This window comes from Arachis hypogaea, chromosome 1, assembly GCF_003086295.3.
Source record: "Arachis hypogaea cultivar Tifrunner chromosome 1, arahy.Tifrunner.gnm2.J5K5, whole genome shotgun sequence".
In the NCBI taxonomy this organism is placed as follows: Eukaryota; Viridiplantae; Streptophyta; class Magnoliopsida; order Fabales; family Fabaceae; genus Arachis; species Arachis hypogaea.
The window spans coordinates 112103047-112121263 of NC_092036.1; the positions used below are offsets into that span (position 1 = coordinate 112103047).

Below are 18217 nucleotides of genomic sequence, written 5' to 3' on the forward strand. Positions count from 1 at the left end.
AATTAGGGTTTGATTTAGGAAAAATTGAGGTTTTTTTTAATTTTAATAAAATTAAGAGATAATATATTAAATTAAATTCTAAATTAATCCTTTTAAAATTATTTTAAAAGTATTATTTAATTATCAATTTGTTAATTGACTTTTAATTAAATATTCTAATTTAAAATATAAGATAATATAATTAATTTTCTTTGTTTATAAGAATTAAAGTATTAAATTTCAAAATCTAAATTATTTAAACCAAATTATATAAAATTCTTATTATTTTACATTTGCTAAATTTTATAATTTAAATATAGAAAATAATTTAATAATTATAAAATCAGATAAAACCTTAAATTGTTTTAAACACTTCTCAAACAGAATTTGTTTTAATTATCTTTAATAGAATAATTTCAGAGATTAAAATACCTAATGATAAATAAATCTAAATTAGCTCTTAATAAAATTTTCTAAAATTTTTATATCTTACATTGTTCATTGGGACCACATATATACATTGTCTTTTTAGGTGTCTTCTCTGTGAAATTTTTTACAATGGAGTTGGAGTATAGTAGAACTAATCAGCTAATACAACTACCTCTGCTTGTGAATAGGTTGTTAGTCTGTTATATATTTGCCAACTAGATGTTTTATAACTTTTATTTAGATTTAATCCTTGACAATATATTTGTTTTAGTGGCTAAGATATTAGACATTTCATTCTATTCTATAAAGTAAAATTGATTACCTTGATGTCCTTCACTAAAAAGACTAAGTTAAATTCTTTGTAGGTTTCTTTTGACAGGATGTTATGATGGTTTAGAGATGTAATAATCTTGTGTCATTTTGTTCTTCAAGAATAATTGATATATTTTATGATTGAGTTGAGTGACATATCATTTTGAGTTTTCATCTAGTAAACTTCCATCATATGGATATATTTTAGGGTGTGAAAAGGTGCTAGATTGGGTACTCATCCATATGTTAGAGGGATATAGTGATGCTGTCACATCTATTGGTATCATCAACTCAGAAGGTATGAAGAAAATATAGAATTTTTCCTATATGCTGCTACCTTTCTTTCTTTTTTTTTCTGATTGTACAATCTTAATAGTTATAGATGCATATTCTATTTCTGTTGTAAAATCCAAAGATATCTAACAGTATTAAATAGTTCATTGTTGATTCTCCCTGGCTATCAAGTTTAATGTTACATTAGTTTTGCTTTTTGTTTTTTTATGTTCTTTTTTTGTTTTTCTATGGTGATGATGCTTGGTTTTTAATGATATTATTATGATTATTTGTTAGTATTTTCAATGTTTCAGTTTCTTGAAAGATAATCCTTAGTATGAACACAATTAAATTTTTATTATCCTCTAGTAACTATCCTTTTATGTAGTTAGATGATATTGAAATATTTGAGACTTTATGTAGTCACATGATATTGAAAAATTGAAGTTATTGTTTTATTTTACTTTAAAAAATAGTAATAATTATGTAAAACAATACCATATGCAATTATTTTTGAAATTATTGACATTGAGAATTTTTTATATATATAGAGTTATGTCTTATGTTGAGAAATTGTATTATAAAAGATTAGTTTTAAATTTTGATATTAAAAAATAAATTTTTAATTTGGGAGTATGTAAATGAGATGAGATTAATGAATATTTTAAAATTAAAAATAAATAATTACAGAGTTTGTAGAGGTTTGAAAATCTCATAAAATATTTAATTTTTGTTAAATTAGAAAATTAATTTGTGGCGTTTTAAACTTTCACAAAAGTGATTTAAAACCACTACAAAAGTCTAATATAAACCGATACTAAACATGCACAAAAAAGATCTCGTGGTACCTCAAATTTTGAGAGTTTCTAAAAACCATTTTGTGAGGGTTTAAAACCGCCACAAATAGAAAAAAAACTGTCACAAATAAATAAAAACCTTGTAGTGTGACGTGTATGATACACATAACATAGTTAGCTATACCAAAGAAATAACTTACCTACTTTTCCAGGATTAATAATTAAAAGGAAAAAACTTACGTACACCTATCTTAATGTGAAGTTAATATTTGAGAACTGTTAGATCATTTGACAAATGATTTGACAAGTTTGATTAAATTATCAACTATCAACTTCACATGAAAATGACTTGTTAGTCGCATAAAATAAATTATAAATTGAAGATGGTGCAATCGGCATCGAAGATCGTACACAGTAAGTCTTGTTGAGTGTGATGAGTTTTTGTCGAAGGTTGTTGATAGGAGAAAGGTATCTGGGTCGATGAAGTTTGTTGAAGTGAAACAGAGCAGTTAAAACAATGTTAGGATCAACGGTCAAGACAGTTGAAGACGGTTACACAACACATGTATCTGGTAGGAACTATTACTTTTCAGGCCTGCATATGGAACATGTGATGAAATCTAATTGGTTGAGAAAGTCTATAAATATACAAGATTTATAAGAAGCAAATGTTTGAATTCGGTTTCAGAAAATACTCTTGCATACTCACATTCCTTGTGACTTTCTGAGTCTGCCAAGAGCTTTCTTTTCTATAGAGTTTCTTCCATGTCTTTACTTTTTATTTAAATTCTCTGTAATTTTCTTTTCAGCAAGTTATTTCCCTTTTGCAATGTATTCTTTTCCTTTCTTTTGAATTTAAATTAGTAATTTTAATTTCAAACCATTTCGACTCTGTCGAAGTTTACAATTTATTTCTTTTATTTTCAAGTTCTTACTTTTTTGCAATATCTTTTCTTTTCAATTCAAGCATTTAAATTTCAGTTTACATTTTTCTTTTTTCTTGATTCTGTTCAAAGAATGATCTTTGATACATGTTTGAAAATTGGTACACTTTAAAGAATAGTAGGTTTTGCTCCCAGATAGTAGATATCAAACCAACCAAAGATTTGCTAAAAGTCTACATAACAAATTAGCACGCCCAGTGGGATAATTTTATAAAGTATGTCAAAAGATTCATTGGTCTTTTTGTAATGTTTTAGTTTATGCAACTTCGAAATGGCAGGGTCATAAACATGGTTGATGAAATTTTGAATAGCAATATTGGGTCATCTTCAAATAATAATGTCCCTATAATAATTGCGCAAACTTCTGAAGAATTAACATCATATACAGAAGGGAGTATTCAAAATCTAGGCAACGATTCTGGAGATAATGTTGTAGTTAATAATCCTTCTACAGGAAATAATCTAACACAAATACAACCGTCAATAACTGCAAGGTGGCCTCCTTTTGGCCTTCCTTTAGGTTATACTCCACCTATGAGTGGTTACATGCCTCCGATTAGATTTGATTGCACACTAGGAGTAGTTAATAATCCACCACATCCACATAATCCTGAGTTTGCTCGAGATTATCAGGTGGGGTCAACATCAAATAATTCTACTTCGATGGCTACATTTCGACAGCATGTCAATGAGAGTCATGACTTAGTCAATCTATTGACTCAATAGATGATTATTATCTTGAATCCCATGATGGCTAATCATGAGACAAAATTCGAGCATTTGGCTAGGCAAATTGAACGAATTGCTCGGATTGTTGATTATGATAAGGGTGATCGTCAAAATTTAGGAGTAAATCCCGAGGACCTATAAAATAATCTGAGAGATATGAATGACAATGTGAATTTAGATGCGAATGTTCTTTATGTAGTTCGACATGATCAAAATGATGGTGATGTATTGGATAGGATTCATGTTAATTAGTGAGGAAAATGTTATCAAGTAACTAGGATTGTCAAGGATGTTCTTAATAGGGTTGGTATTAATGTGGATTTTTTTAATCGATCATATTTTATTTCTGTATTCCCTACTGCCATGCAAATGGCAGAAGTGCCAAGGGGTGTGAAGAATCCTAAAATAGTAACAAAATTTGCAGGAGAAGTTAGAGAGTCCACCACTGAGCATACTACCCGATATATGGTTGAATTAGAAAATTTGGCAAATGATGAAAATTTGAAAATAAAAATTTTTCCTTCTTCATTAACGAAGAATGCTTTTTCTTGGTTCTCGAATTTAAGACCTAACTCGATTGTTATTTGGGCACAATTGCAAAGTGCTTTTCATTCTCATTTTTATAGGGGAGTTAAATATAACAATTACTGATTCTGTCGCTTTGAAGCGTGATGATGGTGAATCAATCGATGATTTTATGATTCAATTTAAAAACGCTCGAAGTCGATACTATGTTTCTCTTCCCGAAGGTGAGGTAGTACAGATAGCAACTATGCGTTTAGGATTTTACATGCATTGAAAATTGCTTAATGTACATATACCTGATTTGGTTCATTTAGTTGAAAGAGTTAGACGGATAGAAATTCTTCAAAAAGAAGAAAAAGTGTTTAAAAAAAATGAGAAAAGTTTAAGAATAAGTCTTTTGCTTGAAAAGAAAAAGTTTTGTATATTGAAATGGGATCTTTGAGTGAAGAATTTGATTTTGAATTTCCTTGAGTCGATATGGCTTAACTAAAGAAAGGGTCACCTTTTGTTTTCTCTTCACTTAAGAAGATTGCAAATGTTAAAAAGTTCAATGATGTGAAGTATAAAAGTATTAAAAAGTATAGTTTTGATATTTTAAAATCAGAACAAATATTTGATATATTGCTTAAAGATAAACAATTGGTTATATCGGAAGGCAAATCATTGCTTTCTACTAAAGATTTGAAAAGAAAACCTTATTGTAAGTTTTATCAATCAACTAGTCATTCGACTAATAAGTGTGTCTGTTTCAGGGATTTGATTCAAGAAGCAATTATGGAAGGAAGATTAAAGTTTGATGATAGAAAAAACAGATGAAAGCTGATACTGATCCCTTTGATGCTGAAGCAAATTTTGCTGAACCCTATTTTATAGGGATAAACATGGATGGTTTTACTTCCTTCGAGTTTGATTCAACCGTGGGGGATTTTGAAGGGAATGTTCAACAAGTGTACCAAGGAGTGGGTAAAGAATTGTTAGAATTTCTTATGCATCATAAATTAAAGGATTAAGATGTTTCTTTATGCCCTTGATGTAATGTTTTATTTGATGCTGAAGCTGTAGCTATTTTTGAGAAAGAAATGATGAAAAAATAATTGGCTAAAAAAGAAGAGCAAGTCCGTTAGAGGCATTCGTCTCGACGTCAAGAAGGGCAAAGTTCTCAAAGTCATCAAGAGAATTACTCTTCTTTGTTTAATCGTTCTCAAGCAATTGGAGTTTAATGGATTAAGAATTGTCATGAGTTCCGTGATCGAGAAGTGCAAGAGTATCGACAGCACCAAGCTCAAAAGAACTATCGAGGATTCAATCAGGGTCATTACCCATATCCTCCAAGAAAGGCAAGAGGAAATCGAGGAGGAAGATACTTTCAACGAGTGGCATCTGGGAAGCCATCTGCTTTCATGGATAAGGGGACAACACTTTCTGTCCATACAAGGATAGTTTTTCCATCAGATGGAGAACTTATCAAAAGGGAATACCTTCTCCAGCAAAAGGGGGATAAAGGGAAAGCTGTCAAAGCTGATCATATTAAATCTAATGAGAAAGATGTTAATCTCGATAACAAATATTTTGATGAAGATGATGAAGAGATTGTTAGCAAAATCTCCATTATTCCTACAGAGTATTTGGGAGAATATGAGAAAAATCCTAATGAGGATTATGGTTTAGAAGATGAAGAAGCTTTTGCTTTCATTTGTGAGAATGAGGAGGTATGTTGTTTCAAAAAAGGCTATAGAAAGCAAAAGTCACACCTTCGAGCATTACATATTAGCGCTATAATGAGCGGCATATGTGTTAACAAGGTCTTGGTCGATGGAAGAGTGGTGATTATTTTATTACCGAAAAGGATGTTAAACAAGGTTGGAAAATATTTTGACGATCTGATTCCTACTAATATTTTGGTAACAGACTATAGTGGAGTTTCAACGCCAGCAAATTGTTTGGTTACTCTTTGAGTTTAGGTTGGTTCTTCATCTCAAACCACTGTATTTGTAGTGGTTTTTTCAAAGGCCAGTTATAATGCATTGTTAGACCGAGATTGAATCCATGGTGTTGAGGTTGTATCTTTGATCATGCATCGAAGCATCCTTTTTTGGATTGACGAAGAAAAATCTGAAGTAATAAAGGCAAATGAAGGTCTTTATGTTGAGTAAATGCATGTCAATTTTAAAGTGTATAATGACAAGCTAAAACCTCTTAATTTCGACAGGATGCTCAATTATTATAATTGTGAAGGCTAATTTCTGAGTTCAGAGGGGCTGAATGTAAAGCTTCGACATCCAAAACTCAATTATACTCCTATAGGGTAGGAGTAATAGCTTTTATATTAAATAGTTCGATTGTGTTTTGTAATGGCTGATGATCAAGATTTGTCGAGCTATTTACTTTCTTTAAAAAATTACTTAAGTAGTTTTTATTCTGCAACATGTTTTTTCATTCCTATCGATGATTCTTTTGATAAAGTCGAGTCAAATAGGGATTTAAATTTATCAATATGTCATTCAATTCCTAGCACAGTTTTAATTCTTAAAGTCAAATCTGGTAGTAATTTATATTTTGCAACATGTATTTCCGTTCCTAGGTCTAATATTGTTAGCCAATCTTATGTCGATGTATCCCAAGATCTTTGCTTTGTAAAAAATTCGACTACTGATTTAGCTGATAAACCTAATAAAGTGTGTGTTTCTTCAAATGATTCAATAGATTTCTCTTTTGATTGCATTTATGACCTCGAGCATTTAAGTTTTGAGAAGACTTCAGTCATTTATGATCATGTTGAAAAGGGATTTGAATCTCAAGATTCGCTTAAGGAAATTAACTTAGGTGCTAATGGAGAAGTCAAACCCACTTATATTAGCAAACAAATAAATGAGGAGTTTTAAAGAAAGTTGATTAAACTTTTGATTGAATACAAAGATTGTTTTGCTTGAGATTACGTCAAGATGCTTGGTCTTGATCAATCTTTGTGGAGAATCGATTACCAATAAAGCCAATCTCTCGACCAGTGAAGCAAGCTCCAAGGCGTTTTGCACCTGAAATAAATGTTAAGATAAAGGAAGAAATTGAGCATTTGATCAAGGCTAAATTTATCTAGACCACTCGATACATTGATTGGGTATCGAATATTGTTCCTATAATGAAGAAAAATGGAAAGTTGCGTGTGTATTAATTTTTGAGACCTAAACAATGTAACTCCTAAAGATGAGTATTTTATGCCTGCAGCAGATATGTTGATCGATTTTGCTGTTGAAAATAAAAGTTTAAGTTTTATGGATGTTTATTCTGGTTATAATCAGATCTTTATAGTGAAGGATGATGTATCGAAAATAGTTTTTTGATGTTCAGGTGCTTTAGGTACTTATGAGTGGGTTATGATGTCCTTCGATTTGAAGAATGATGGGCAACATACCAACGAGCAATGAATGCGATTTTTCATGAATATATTGGAAAATTTATAGAGGTCTATATCGATGATGTTATGGTTAAGTCAAATGATGTTCAATATATTGAAAATCTACGAAAGGCTTTTGATACCATGCGTTAAAAGGGTTTGAAAATGAATCCCTTAGCTTGAAGTGTGCTTTTGGTGTGTCTGCCAGAAACTTTTTAAGCTTTGTGGTTCAGAAAAAGGAAATTGCAATTGACCAAAATAAATCTAAAGTCATTTTGGAATTACCACCTCCAAAATCGAAGAAAGAGGTTCAATCTTCTTTTGAAAAATTTAACTTTTTGCGTAGGTTTATTTTTCTTACCTGGTCAAACTCAGATATTTTTTTCTTTGGTGAAATCGAGGGATGCTTCACAATATGTTTGGATCCAAAAACATCAAGAAGCTTTCGAATCGATAAAAACTTATCTTTCTAATGCACCTATCATGGCTATGGTTCGATCTTATTAGCCATTAAAATTATATGTTGTAGCTTCAACAAATACAATTGGGTATATACTTGCTCAAGATGATGATAATGGTAATGAAAGAGCAATTTATTAATTAAGTAGGGTTCTTTTTTATATCAAAACAAGATATTCTCCTATTGAAAAGTTGTGTTTATCGTTTTATTGTGCTTGTACTAAGCTTAAGTATTACATGATTGCAAAGACTATTCAATTTATTGTACAAATTGATCTTGTCAAATACATGTTGTCTTACCCAGTTTACATGGTCCAATAGACAAATGGATACTTGCTTTGACTGGATTTGATCTGCAATATGTTCCTGACTGCTAAAGGTCATGTCATTGCAGATCTTTTGGTTGATAAACCAGATGATCTTCATGACCAGGGGACAAATCAAGAGGAGAGTGTTGTTGAAGTCAAACTTTGGAAGTTATATTTTGATGGTTCGAAACACAAAAATAGTATTGGTATTGTAATTTTGATTATAACTGCAAATGGAATTCCATCGAAATTTCTCTTTGGGTTAAAATATCCATGTTCGAATAATGTGGCTGAGTATGAGACTTTAATATTAGGAGTAGAGATACTGATTAGTAAAGGAGCACAGAATGTTTTGATTTTTGGTGATTCTCAATTGGTGTTGGAAAAATTTAAGTGTACAAATGAAGTATTGCAAAAATATTTATCAATGGCGTGGGAATTATTGGTGTCATTTCGAAAGGTGATATTAACATATATTCCGAGGATTCAAAATGAAAAAGCAAATGAGTTGGCTTAAATTGCTTCAAAGTATAAAATTTTTCCTAAGACATTAGAGAAATTGGTAAAGATAAAGGAAATTCTTATCCTTATCGAGGAACGTGAAATTTTGGTTATCAAAGATTGGAACGATGATGCTTAGAGAAAGTTAATTGCGTTGTATTTAGAGAATCCGAATGTTTAAGTTGATCGAAAAATAAGATTAAAAGTAATAAACTTTGTGATGGTAGGAGATGAGTTATATAGAAGAGGTGTCAAATGAATTCTTATGAGATGTTTGAGTAAGTCTGAAGCAATGATTGCTCTTGGAGAGGTTCATAATGGTATTTGTAGAGCACATCAGGCTGGAGAAAGAATGAAACAGGTATTACAGTGTGATAGAGTGTTTTGGACAACCATGATCAAAGATTGTATTGAGTATGCAAAGGCATGTCAATAGTATCAGAAACATGGTATAATACAACAATACCTACTGTTGAATTGCATTCGATAATCAAGCCTTGGCCATTTAGGGGTTGGGCTTTGGATTTAATTGATATGATTCATCCACCATCGCCGAAAAATCATAAATTCATTTTGGTAGCGATTGATTTGTTTACCAAATGGGTACTTTAAAAGAAGTTGGCCAAAATGAGATTATCAATTTTATCGAGAAAAATATTATACATCATTTTGGAATTTCTCAAACTTTAAGTACAAATCAGGGTACAATGTTTATTGGTCGACATATAAGTAATTTTGCACATCGAGAAATATAAAGATGGTGACTTCAACCCCGTATTACGCACAGTCAAATGGCCAGGTTGAGGCTACAAATAAAATTTTTAACAATTTGATTAAGAAACATGTTGGTAGGAAGCCACGTAGTTGGCATAAGACATTAAATCAAGTTCTTTGGGCATATCAGAATTTTTCGAGGGGATCAACAAATACTTCGCTTTATAAATTAGTGTATGGTCATGATGCGGTATTGCCTTTGGAAATTAATCTTAATACTATGCGAGTGATGAAGCAAGATGATTTACCAATCGAGGATTATTGGAATGCTATGTTCGATGAGATGAATGAATTAGACAGTGAGCGTATTATGGCACTTGATAATCTTGTTCATAAAAAAAAGTATAGCTCGAATTTATAATCAACATGTGAAGCAAAAAGTTTTTGTCGATGGCGAGTTAGTTTTAAAAGTTATTTTACCAATGGAAAAGAAATCAAGGGTTGATGGAAAATGGTCTCCTAATTAGGAAGGGACCTTATCAAGTGGTTAAGTTATATTCAGGAAATGCTTATAAAATTAAAATGTCAAAACAGGTATAGAAATTAAATCTATTAATAGGAAGTATCTAAAACGATATAGATGTTTTGAAGAAAATATTTACAAAAAAAGGGAGTCCACTTAGATAACATAAAGATGATAAAGAGTTCAATAGACAATACAAAAGAACTTGAAAATCTTAGAAATCTTTACCGGTAAGGCTCTAATAATTCTTGCAAGGCAAATCGAAGACACACTCTTTCTTCGTCATAAGAACAGTAGACTCCAATCTCTTATGTTCTTCAAGTTGTATCTTCTCATATTTTCTTCTAATTTCGGCTCGAGTGTTCTCCATCTCACATAGTTCTCGAAACAGATCTTTCTTCCTCTTTTCAGCTTTTAAGTAAGGACCTTCCAGCAAAGCTTCTTATTCATGAATTTCAGCAAGTTCTCTTTCGGGTTCCTCTCTGCGACGAGCTAGTTGTTCTCGAGTACTGGCAGTATTAGCAACATTTATTTCATACTTCTTGTAAGTTTTTTGTGTTAATGCAAAAGAAGTTTCTAGTTGCACAAATTCTGTTTCGATTTCTGTCATTCTTTTCTTGAAGTTAGTGAGCTTGTTGTGTGAGATGAATAAGTTGTTGGCAATTTTCTCGAAAATTTTCACCACTTTTGAGAAGTTGAAAGGAACTCAATATTCGAGAGAAGCACTCAGAATATCAGAGAATATGGAGTTTAAATCATCTCGATTTACCCATTCATCAATAATATGCTTCAAAAATTGAAGAATAGCTCCTAGCCCTTCGATAGCATGAGGAGTTAGTTCTTTAGGGAGCCCGTGTCCTGGTGATTCGTCAGTAGCCAATACTGGAGATGGAATTTCTATCTTATGAGAAATACTAAACATAGCAGAAAGAAGCTCATCTAAATCAGCTTCTGGTAGGCTAAAGGTTGTGGCTGATGGAGGTTGATGACTCTGTTGAGGCTGATCAGAAGCATGTCCAGCTTGATTGTCAGGATTGGGTGTATTATTGGTTTCTAGACTGGTGTGAGAAGTGGTTTTGCCTATTTCATCGTCTTTTTCAATTGGGATATCTTATTTAGAAGGAGAAGAAATAAGAGTGAGATCGACATTAATTTGGTGAGGAGAAAGTTCTTCTTTCATGTCTTGGACTTTTGGGAGATTTTCTTGATTTGGTTCATTTGAAAAATTTCCCTCTTCGATAGGCTGGACAACTTCTATGACAGGCTGGATGACTTCTTCGATAGGTTGTTCAATTTGTTCATCAGGTTGCTGGTTTCTTTGGTCAGTCTGCAAGTAATGTGATATCACATGGCCACTAGACGAAGAGTTCGAAGACTTTTCCTCCTTTTCATCGACCGGAGCTTTTGTTGTCGAAACCAGTGATGGTTTCTGAGGAAGTGTCTCGATTTGAAATTGTTTAGTTACAAAATTCGGTTTTAGATTTTAGGTTTCATTTAAATTCTCTGTAATTTCCTTTTCAGCAAATTATTTTCCTTTTGTAATGTATTCTTTTCCTTTCTTTTGAATTTTAAATTAACAATTTTAATTTCAAATCATTTCAACTTTGTTAAAGTTTACATTCTATTTCTTTTGCTTTTAAGTTCTTACTTTTTTGCAATTTTTTTTCTTTTAATTTAAGCATTTAAATTTCAGTTTACACTTCTCTTTTTTCTTGATTCTTGATTCTGTTCAAAGAAGGATCTTTGATGGATAATTTGAAAATTAGTACTCGTAAAGAAGAGTAAGTTTTACTCTTAGATAGTAAATATTAAACCAACTAAAAATCTATATAACACAACTGTATGAGAGAGTATTCACCTTATTAAAAAGAACGATAATCAAGTAAAATTGTTCCACTAACCACCTTAAATAATCAAAACCCTTGAGCTGTACTCGCCTAACCATCATTATGTCCACAACGCGTACAACACAATGACTATTATTCGCACCCCTTTTTCTTTGTGGCTTTCTTTTCCTCATTGCATGCTCCGTTTTGACTTTTGACTATGAAATTGATTTTAAATTTAGGCAAATGTTCACCATCATTTCCAATTCTTATCTATTCTAATCTGGAAGTTAGGGTGTGCTCCATTTTTTTTTTCAAACACAAGCAACAAATAATACATCTAATTTTCTGGCCTAGGTCTTTCTTTGCATTGTTTGCTAACTTATACTATAGCATTCAGCATGGGAAGATATATTTGAATTGTATTAAATGGAAGAAAAGTAAATGTTAACAGAAATTTAAGAAGCCAAAGAGACAAGATCTAACATCTTTTTTTTTTTTTTTTCTGCACACAAGTTAGAAAAATCACATTTACCAATGGAATTATCAAACACAAATAACAACAGGACAAAGATATACAAAGAATATAGATATGTGTGACATTTTGAAAGCTTGCAGCATGTGCCTTCCCCACAACCTTTGCTGACAAGATCACATATTTAACAAAACATTAGTATGCAAACCCTCCAACTCATTTACTTCAGAGGCACCTAACACCCAAATCAAACTCAGAAAACCTAAACTACCCAACTCAAACCCAAGGTAGATATGTATATCAATCAGTTATGCTTCAAAATGCTCCAACCCAAAATTTGCCAGAGAGATTCCAAAAGCCATGCTCTCAAGAATAGTAAGTGGTGAAGGGGGAAATGTGAAATTGAGAAATATACTTTGTATACTCAAACCACTATAGCTTGGCCACTAACCGCATCATGAAGCTGAAGCGAACCATCCTTCATCAAATTTATGCTTAAGCTTTTGAATCTCTCCCTTGAATACTGCCTTGATGCTTTTCTCCAGTCAGTTCCTGTCTTCATCATGGCTACAAATTCGTCATAGCTGATTCGACCATCCTGTGAAAACCAGAAAATCGAAAATTGTTATATAGAATTTCAGAGAATCTTAGCAAGGTTTAGATAGGGTCAGAATCAAATTGGATCATAGTATTGAAAATGCTAGATGAGTTTTAGGTAATCAGAGTTGCTTCCTGAATAATAGCTATAGTTTTAGCCTAGTAGGAAGCACTTGCTACTCGACCCAACAACTATGCATAAATCTAACGAGTTATGAGTTTGAAAGCCAGACCTTGTCAGTGTCGACTTCTCGCATGATGTCATTCAATACATCCTTATCAGTTTCTCCAGTCTCATCCAGCAATGCTTCCTCTAGCTCATCTAACTCAATATAGCCACTCCCATCTTTGTCAAAAAACGTGAATGCTTTGCGGATATGCTCATCATTCTCCATTCTTTGCAAGTGAATCGTCACAGCTACAAACTCTCCATAGTCCAGTACTCCATTCCCATCAACATCAGCCTGAGCCATTGGTAGGAAATAAAAGTATCCTTGAATCACAAATTTTGATTACATTTACAATAACAATTCCACAATTGAGGCATCAATGGCAATTCATTTTCCAACCTATTTAGATGATCAAAGATAACTTAAAAATGAAAAAATTGGTGGTATATGCAGCAGAAGCTAAATCAGTTTAATATCCATAAGTGAAGAACCTCAAATATTATTTTCATAAGCACCACATATCAGTGTAAAAATGAAACCTAAATAAGAACCAATTATCTAGCATATGGCAAGTATAGTTAATAGTGACAACCAAAGAAGTGAAACTGTACCAAACAATTGCATTATAGAAAGGTACACAGTTTGCAGAGGCCTACCACTTCCATCAGCATCCTTATCTCTGGCTCAGCCAATTGCGAACCAACCTTCTTCAACCCGGCCTTAAGTTCCTCGTACGTTACTTTGCCATCTCTGTCAGTATCCATCAATGTAAACATATCTTTGATTATTTCTACCTCTTCAACAGATAAATGTTCAGCAATCACCTGTAGCATTCATTTAAAGCAAACATAAAACACCAAAATAAAAACATTGTATATAGATATTAAGTCATCCATTATGCATAAACCACAATAGATGGTACTAACCCGAAGAGCTCTCTTTTTGAATCTGTTCATCACAGAGAACTGCTTAAGCCTTGTCCTCACAATATCTCCTAACGGAACATTTGAAGCTTTCTTTGCATTCTGTAGCCAGGAATGTTCTGCAACCATAATGACAGCAAATATCTTGAATCACTTTCTATAAACATTAAACTGAATCTCAATAAATTAACATTTTTTAACACAAATACACAATGAAATAGAAATATCTCCCAACGACAGAAGTTGTGCAAATCAATTTTAAGAGGGGGGTTATACAATTATCACATAAATCCCTTAAAACATTTTGGGGGACAAAATGGATGGGCCAATATCTGGAACCAAATGCAACACAACTGAGTGACTCACCAAGAACCTGCTCCGCTGTCAACCGCTTCTTAGGATCAGGCTCCAGCATCTGCCTCACGAGGCTCTTAGCACTATCTGATATCTGCGGCCATGGCTCCCTCTTGAAGTCAATCACTCCCCTCAAAATTGCTAATGCAACCCCTTGTTCGGTCTCTGCAAAAAAAAAAAAAAAAAAAACCCCATAAAAACAAAATTAAACTCAAAAACAAAACATGCCATGAAAATCTTTCCAAACTTCTTAAAATCGTTGGCAGTTAATTATAAATCAAATAGACAAATACACACCTCACACAGAGTTTCTTTCGGACTTAGAAGTTAGAAGACACACACTCATTTTAGCATGTTGCCAGATTCAACTTGTATTTAGAATGATGGAAAACAAGAATCGAAATCTAGATCTTCTAATCATAGAATTCAGATACTCGGTGATAAACCATTTCTCGATTAGTAGAGAGACATAAATAGACAAAAGAGTAAATAAATCACCTGCCCAAAACGGAGGAACTCCACACAACAAAATATAAAGAATGACGCCAGCACTCCACACATCCACTTCGGGCCCATAGTTCCTCTTCAATACCTCCGGCGCCATATAGTACGGACTCCCAACGATCTCCGTAAACCTCTCTCCTGCAAAAACAAAACCATAACTGTCATCAGAACCGCCACAACTGCCACATACATTGATTGATTTTGAAACCGAAACAGTGCTTACCAGGCTTGAAGAACACGGAGAGTCCAAAGTCAATGGCCTTAAGAACCGAGTTCTCCTTCTTATTCGCAAACAAGAAATTCTCCGGCTTCAGGTCCCGATGCATGACACCGTTGACGTGGCACATCCTCACCACCTCTGCAATTGTCCTTGCCACGTTCGCCGCCGCCCGCTCGCTGTAGTGTCCTCTCGCCACGATCCGGTCAAAAAGCTCGCCGCCAGCACAAAGCTCCATCACAAGGTGAACGTTCTCGTCGTCCTCGTAAGTCGCCCTCAACTTCACCACGTTCGGGTGGTCAGGAAGCGCGTTCATGATCGCCACCTCCCGCCGGACGTCTTCCACGTCCACGGCGGTGCGAAGTTTCCGCTTCGAGATGGACTTGCAGGCTAGCTCCTGCTTTGTTTCCCGGTCCGTACAAAGGTACGTGATCCCGAACTCGCCCCGGCCCAGTTCACGACCCAAAACATACTTGTCCGTGATTCTGGTCCGGTGCGGGCCCACCGGAATCACGTCTTTCAGCACACGGATCGGGGCTGGGGAGTGCCGTAGTAGGCCTTCCTCAGCGAATGGGTTCGGGCGGGTTTTCTTGTCCTTACGGCCCTGGCCGTTGGGGTTTTTGTTGTTGTTCTCGTCAGAAACGGCGTCGTTTCCTCGCACGCATGCGTTGCAGTTGCCCATGGAGGTTTCTTAGAGGTTGCAAGTTCAGAGCATGAGAGAGAGAGAGAGAGGGGTTTTCTCGGGTTTTTGGAGATGACGTGACGTGTGTTTGAGTTTGTCGTGTTGTTGCCGCCGTCGGCCAGCGAGTTTTCCGGCGAGAATAAGAGATACAGACAGAGAGAAAAAAAGAGATAGAAGTGAGGAGAAAAGTCTATGCTGAAATTTTAGTAGGATTTTGTTTACAGGTGGAATTTATTTTTTTTCCTTGTATAAAGTTTTAGATTTTTTATTCTTTTTGTTTTCCTTTTCTTTTTCGTAGAATTTTTATTTGGATTCTAATGAACGAACAAAACACAACAACTCCACAAGTTGCGTTTTGGGACTGAGTTGACTGGGGAAAAACTTGTTTGACTCCGTGCATGATGATTCCCGTTCGCTTGTGCGTGTGCGTTTTTTTTTAGTTAAGAATGAAATTTATTTTTTTTGGGGTGAAAATTAAGAGTTTATATTATTTAAGTTATAATTTATTAGGAGTATATTTAAAATGAACACAATATTTATGTGTTTATTGGATTATTTAAATTTTTTAAATTTTAAATTTTTATTTTAAAAAATAAAGTATAATTTATTATTTTTGAATTTTTTTTTTATATTTTCTTTTGGTCTTATCTACGAAATAAATAGTAAGAAATTACATTTTATTCTTAAAATGAAATTCAAAATTTAGAAGATCCAAATTTCATATTTATATATATCATTAAATTTTATTAAATAAAAGTTAAAGACTAATATAAAAGAAGAGATTAATGGACTCTAATAAATACAAAATATTTTAATACATAAATAAATACTTTAAATGACAATAATTTAATACACAGTATTTTAAATGATAACAGAATATTTTATTCTTAAATAATTAAATATAACACATATAAATATAAAAATATGAGTATTATTTATTCATTAAGATTAATTATTATGCACGAAATTTTTATAATATTAAAAAATTATATTAAGATAATATTTTAAACGGTAATATAAAAATATAAAATAATTAAAATTTTATTTTATATTATCTGATAAATAATTAAATTATTATATTTAAAATTTATTAACTAACTATTTTTGTTAAAAATATTATATAATATAATTTTTTATCAAAATATTTTAAAAATATAATTTATTTAAAATATTACATATAATATATAAAAATATTAATTTTTAATTTTTTTAAAATAAAATAAATAATATAATTCTAAATACATACCTATTATATTATATATTTATTTATATGAATAAGATTAAACTAATCAAATTTAAATAATTAAAAATTTTATGTTATTTTCTCTCTCTCCCTATTGTTATTCTTTTAATTTTTTAATATAAATAATCAAGCCGTTTTATTTTTAAGGTGATGATGTTATTAAATTATTAGTGTGCTTGGCTTAAGGTTAAAAAAATTGAGAATATTTTGTGAAAATTTTATATATCAAATTCGTCCGTTTAATATTATAATTGGTTAAAGTTATTTTAAATGTTTTCAAAAATAAATTACAATTACCTTTGCTTTATAATATATAGAGTAAACTATCATTTGTACCCACGAAAGTTGAAAACATTGATATATCTACTCATAAAAAAAAAATATCATTTGTACCTATAAAAAATAATTTTTACAAGCAAAATTATCCAAACTCTAAAAAATTACCTAAAATCTCTAAATTACCCTTATCTTCACTACCACACCACCTCCTTCACCCAATCACCTTTCTAACCCTAACCCTCTTCACCCAGCGCTAGCAACTCTAGAGCCACAGTGCCCCCTTCTCCTCTTTTCACCGCCGACCACCTTCACCTACCGGGGCTACATCTCCTCATCACCGAACCAGTGCCCCTGACGAGCCACCGCGCCAGCCGCCACTACCGCAGTCCCTTTGCAAACCAAAATCGCGGTGAGCTCTCTTTCTTTCTGTCTCTTTCACCATTTTTCTTTTCTCCCAGAAAAAGTGAATCCAAATACATGAGGCTTCTGTGTTTGATTGTTCAGATTTGATCTTCTCTCCTTACTCTCTTCACGAGTTAAACCCCAAAATGGTCCCTGAGATTGGCATTTTGCACCGAAATCGTCCTTGAGATTCCAATTGCACCAATTACGTCCCTGAGATTGAAAAAAATGCACCATAGTAGTCCCTGACCCATTTTTCATTAACGATGTGATGACATGGCATGATGACGTGGACTGTAAGTGACACGTGTCACTTCATGATTTGGCCACGTGTAATGGTATGATGATGTGGTGACCAGTGACACGTGGTATGTTGACGTGGATTGTTGTGCCATGTGTCACAATGTTATTTGGCCACGTGTCCAGTTGTGCCACGTGTCGCAACAGTATTCGTCCACGTGTCATCCATTATGCCATCGTTGTATATGCACCAAATTAGTCCCTCACTTTGCATTAAGTGACTCATTTTAGTCCCTGAAATTGAATGTCGTGCACCAAACTAGTCCCTTCATCAATTTTTTCTCATTTTTTTCTATATATTTAAATTTCTCAATATTTTTGAATGCATTCATTTCAATTCTATTTTTTCACACGTTCTTCG

At 32.9% G+C, this 18217-nt stretch overlaps 1 protein-coding gene across 2 annotated transcripts; it reads right to left on the reverse strand.

Annotated features, from left to right (window-relative positions):
* Positions 1 to 12187: 12187 nt before the first annotated feature.
* Positions 12188 to 15947, reverse strand: LOC112710654 (calcium-dependent protein kinase 10). 2 transcript variants are annotated; one of them, XR_003156938.3, is made up of 7 exons: positions 14957 to 15915; positions 14728 to 14871; positions 14242 to 14394; positions 13879 to 13994; positions 13609 to 13776; positions 13016 to 13275; positions 12188 to 12783 (listed from the first exon to the last, which is right to left on the reverse strand). XR_003156938.3 is itself a non-coding variant. In XM_025762978.3 (7 exons), the coding sequence occupies exons 1-7, from the start codon at positions 15630 to 15632 to the stop codon at positions 12610 to 12612; spliced, it is 1662 nt and encodes a 553-aa protein (XP_025618763.1). In that variant the 5' UTR covers positions 15633 to 15947; the 3' UTR covers positions 12188 to 12609. The 2 variants fall into 2 exon arrangements, 1 of the variants encoding a protein (XP_025618763.1); XM_025762978.3 differs by having other exon boundaries at positions 13016 to 13246; positions 14957 to 15947.
* Between the last annotated feature and the right edge of the window lie 2270 nt (positions 15948 to 18217).

Excerpts from the sequence above, each read along its gene's own strand:
- LOC112710654 (XM_025762978.3), bottom strand. The coding sequence starts at position 15,632 with ATGGGCAACTGCAACGCATGCGTGCGAGGAAACGACGCCGTTTCTGAC. Across the intron at positions 14,872-14,956 it reads CTCCGTGTTCTTCAAGCCTG|GAGAGAGGTTTACGGAGATC; the intron begins GTAAGCACTGTT and ends TTGTTTTTGCAG. Across the intron at positions 13,247-13,608 it reads TAAGGATGCTGATGGAAGTG|GCTGATGTTGATGGGAATGG; the intron begins GTAGGCCTCTGC and ends CCAATGGCTCAG.